The sequence below is a fragment of the Penaeus chinensis genome, chromosome 8 (genome assembly GCF_019202785.1).
Source record: "Penaeus chinensis breed Huanghai No. 1 chromosome 8, ASM1920278v2, whole genome shotgun sequence".
In the NCBI taxonomy this organism is placed as follows: Eukaryota; Metazoa; Arthropoda; class Malacostraca; order Decapoda; family Penaeidae; genus Penaeus; species Penaeus chinensis.
Window position 1 is genome coordinate 3,549,708 of NC_061826.1, and position 2,500 is coordinate 3,552,207.

Consider the following 2,500-nt stretch of genomic DNA (forward strand, 5'->3'; position numbering starts at 1 on the left):
CTCCATGATGAACAGCATTCCCGACCTGACGCAGTACGCGCGTTCGTGGAGCATCTCGGCGGACAGGGCGTCGCTCGGCTCGCGCTCCTCCTCCATCCGCCTCGCCCTCGACAGCAAGTCCTCGCTCTCCAGGCTGAGCTTGGGCGGCTTCAGCAAGTCGTCTTTGAACAAGCTGACGTGCGGCGAGTTGCGGCACCCGCCCCTCATGCGACTGGCGTCGGACAGCGAGGAGCGCGCCGTGCGCCACCCGACTCTGCTGCGCCTGGCGTCCGAGGAGGACTCGCGCATATTCGGCTCGCGCGTCCACGGCGGCAGCGCGCGTCGCCTGTCACATCCGCGCCCCGTCCAGGCGTCCTCCGAGGGCCGTGTGCAGCGCCAGCCGTCCTGTCGCAGCCTGGAGGGCAGGGTGCAGCGCCAGCCCTCCTGCCGAAGGGTGCAGAGCAGAATCATGGACGCCGTCAAGGAGCAGGACACGGACTCTCAGGGATCTGACGAGCTCGAAGAGTGCCTGCAGAAGCTGTCAGAGCAGGAGCAGGAACGGGTAGCCTCGAAGGGCGACGAGGAGCTGCCGTCGACGGAGCTGCCGGCCACGAAGGCGCCCTCAGTCGAGGTGCTCCCCATCGCCGAGCCATCCCCGCGGAAGGGGCCGTCCGCGGACGTGCCGGCGAAGAGGGAGGCCTCGGCGCCGGACGCGGAGAAGCAGCACGAGGGTGAGAAGGAGGACAACCTGGAGGACGAGCAGCTGGTGGTGCTAGTGAAACGGCCCAACTGCTGCTGCTCGTGCCTGTCCAGCTGCCTCGACCTCTCGCTCTTCACCAACCCGCTGTTCATGATGATGGCCATCTCGGTGTTCTTCATGGCCTCGGGCGCGCCCCACGCCATCTTCTTCCTCCCGGCCTACGCCACCTCCATCGACATCCCGTCCTCGAAGGTGCCCCACATGCTCTCCATCTCGTCCATGGTCGACCTCTGCGGCAGGCTGGGCATCGGCTTTATCTCCGACATCGGCATCTTCAGGATCAGCCATCTCTATTTCATAAGGTACGTCGCCATATTATTTCACGCCAAACAACTATATTTTTTTTAATGAAACATCTTGTCCTTCACAAGGCGATCCAAAGACTATATCATATGTCCCCTTCTTCGGAGATACATTTTTAGCAACTCTCTTTTCTCACAGTTTCCTCTAACTCTCACACTTTCTCCAGAATAAAACCTCTCTATGATTACGCAATGAACAATACTAACACCAAATAACACAATGAACAATAATTACACAAAATATTGCTCAAAATAACCCCTACTCCCCTGACTCCGCCCCAAAATCTCCCACACTCCCCACCCTCACTCCACCACCAAGTTTCTGACACGGCCCTCCTTCCTCTCCCCCGACAGCGCCCTGGCCGCGGGCATCGCCACCCTGCTGATACCTCAGATGACCACGTTCGCTTCCCTGTCCGTGACGCTAGGCGTCTATGGCTACGGTATCGGCGCGTGGTTCGTGCTCATCCCGACGCTGCTCGCCAAGCACCACGGAGCCGCCAGACTGGCCTCGTCCTACGGCCTCGTGAGGCTCTTCCACGGGCTCATGAACTTTATCTCGCCTCAGATCAGTGGTGAGTGGCTGGGAACAGGGATTGATAGAAAGGCCGATAGGTGGATAGATAGATAGATAGGGGATTGAGGGACTGATAGAAAGGGTGAGAGATGAGAAGATAAAAGGACAGAATAGGTTGACATACAGATAGATAGAGAAATTGAGAAACTGAAAATAGATATATCAGTTAGATATATCAGATATATACTGATTAAGTGAAAAGGAAAGAATCAATTTCATAAAGAAGGAAAATATAAAAATGAGAGACAGATACCTTTAGCAGAAAAAAGAGCGAAAGAAAATGCAAATAACAGTAAATAAAGGTCACGAGAGGCTCTTTTTACATAGTTTCTCTTCGTTCCAGTTTCAGTCCAGATTATATTTCCTTTTCGTTATTTTGTCAAAAGATTCGACAGATTTTCCGCCATTTCCTTTTATGTCCGTTTCCCTTTTCTCATTTCTTGATCGTTTTACCTTTTTAACGTTTCTTGCTTATGTTCGTCTTTGTCGTTTTTTTGTGTTCCCCCTTTATCGCTTCTTGCCTGTTACCCCTTTAGCATTTCTTGTGTGTTTTCCCCTTACCCTTCCTTCGCCTTTATCCTCCTCTCCTTTCACTCTCCCTTCCCCTTTATCCTCCTCTCCTTTCACTCTCCCTTCCCCTTTATCCCCCTTCTCATTCCTCCCGTTGTTCCAGGTCTCATGATCGACACGACGGGAGACTTCGGCAGCTGCTACTACTTCATGGGAACGTTCATGGCGCTGTCGGCCACACTGCTCCTCCTCGAGCCCGCTCTCCTTCGGCACTCCGCCAAGAAGTCCAAGGAGAAGCAGGCACAAGAACAAACGCTCAAGACTCAAGTGTGAGCTTTCGGAGGCGAGGTCAAACTGCAGGAACATGATCTG

At 54.2% G+C, this 2,500-nt stretch overlaps 1 protein-coding gene across 1 annotated transcript in view; it reads left to right on the forward strand.

Annotated features, from left to right (window-relative positions):
- Positions 1-2,500, forward strand: part of LOC125028220 — a gene marked incomplete at its 5' end in the record, with an annotated part of 14,810 nt that overhangs the window by 11,248 nt on the left and 1,062 nt on the right. The window contains 3 exons of the mRNA XM_047617619.1: positions 1-1,041; positions 1,396-1,616; positions 2,292-2,500. The exon at positions 1-1,041 is cut by the window's left edge and continues 517 nt beyond it; the exon at positions 2,292-2,500 is cut by the window's right edge and continues 1,062 nt beyond it. Coding sequence (XP_047473575.1) covers positions 1-1,041; positions 1,396-1,616; positions 2,292-2,461 — 1,432 coding nt within the window. The remainder of the gene's footprint in view (positions 1,042-1,395; positions 1,617-2,291) is intronic.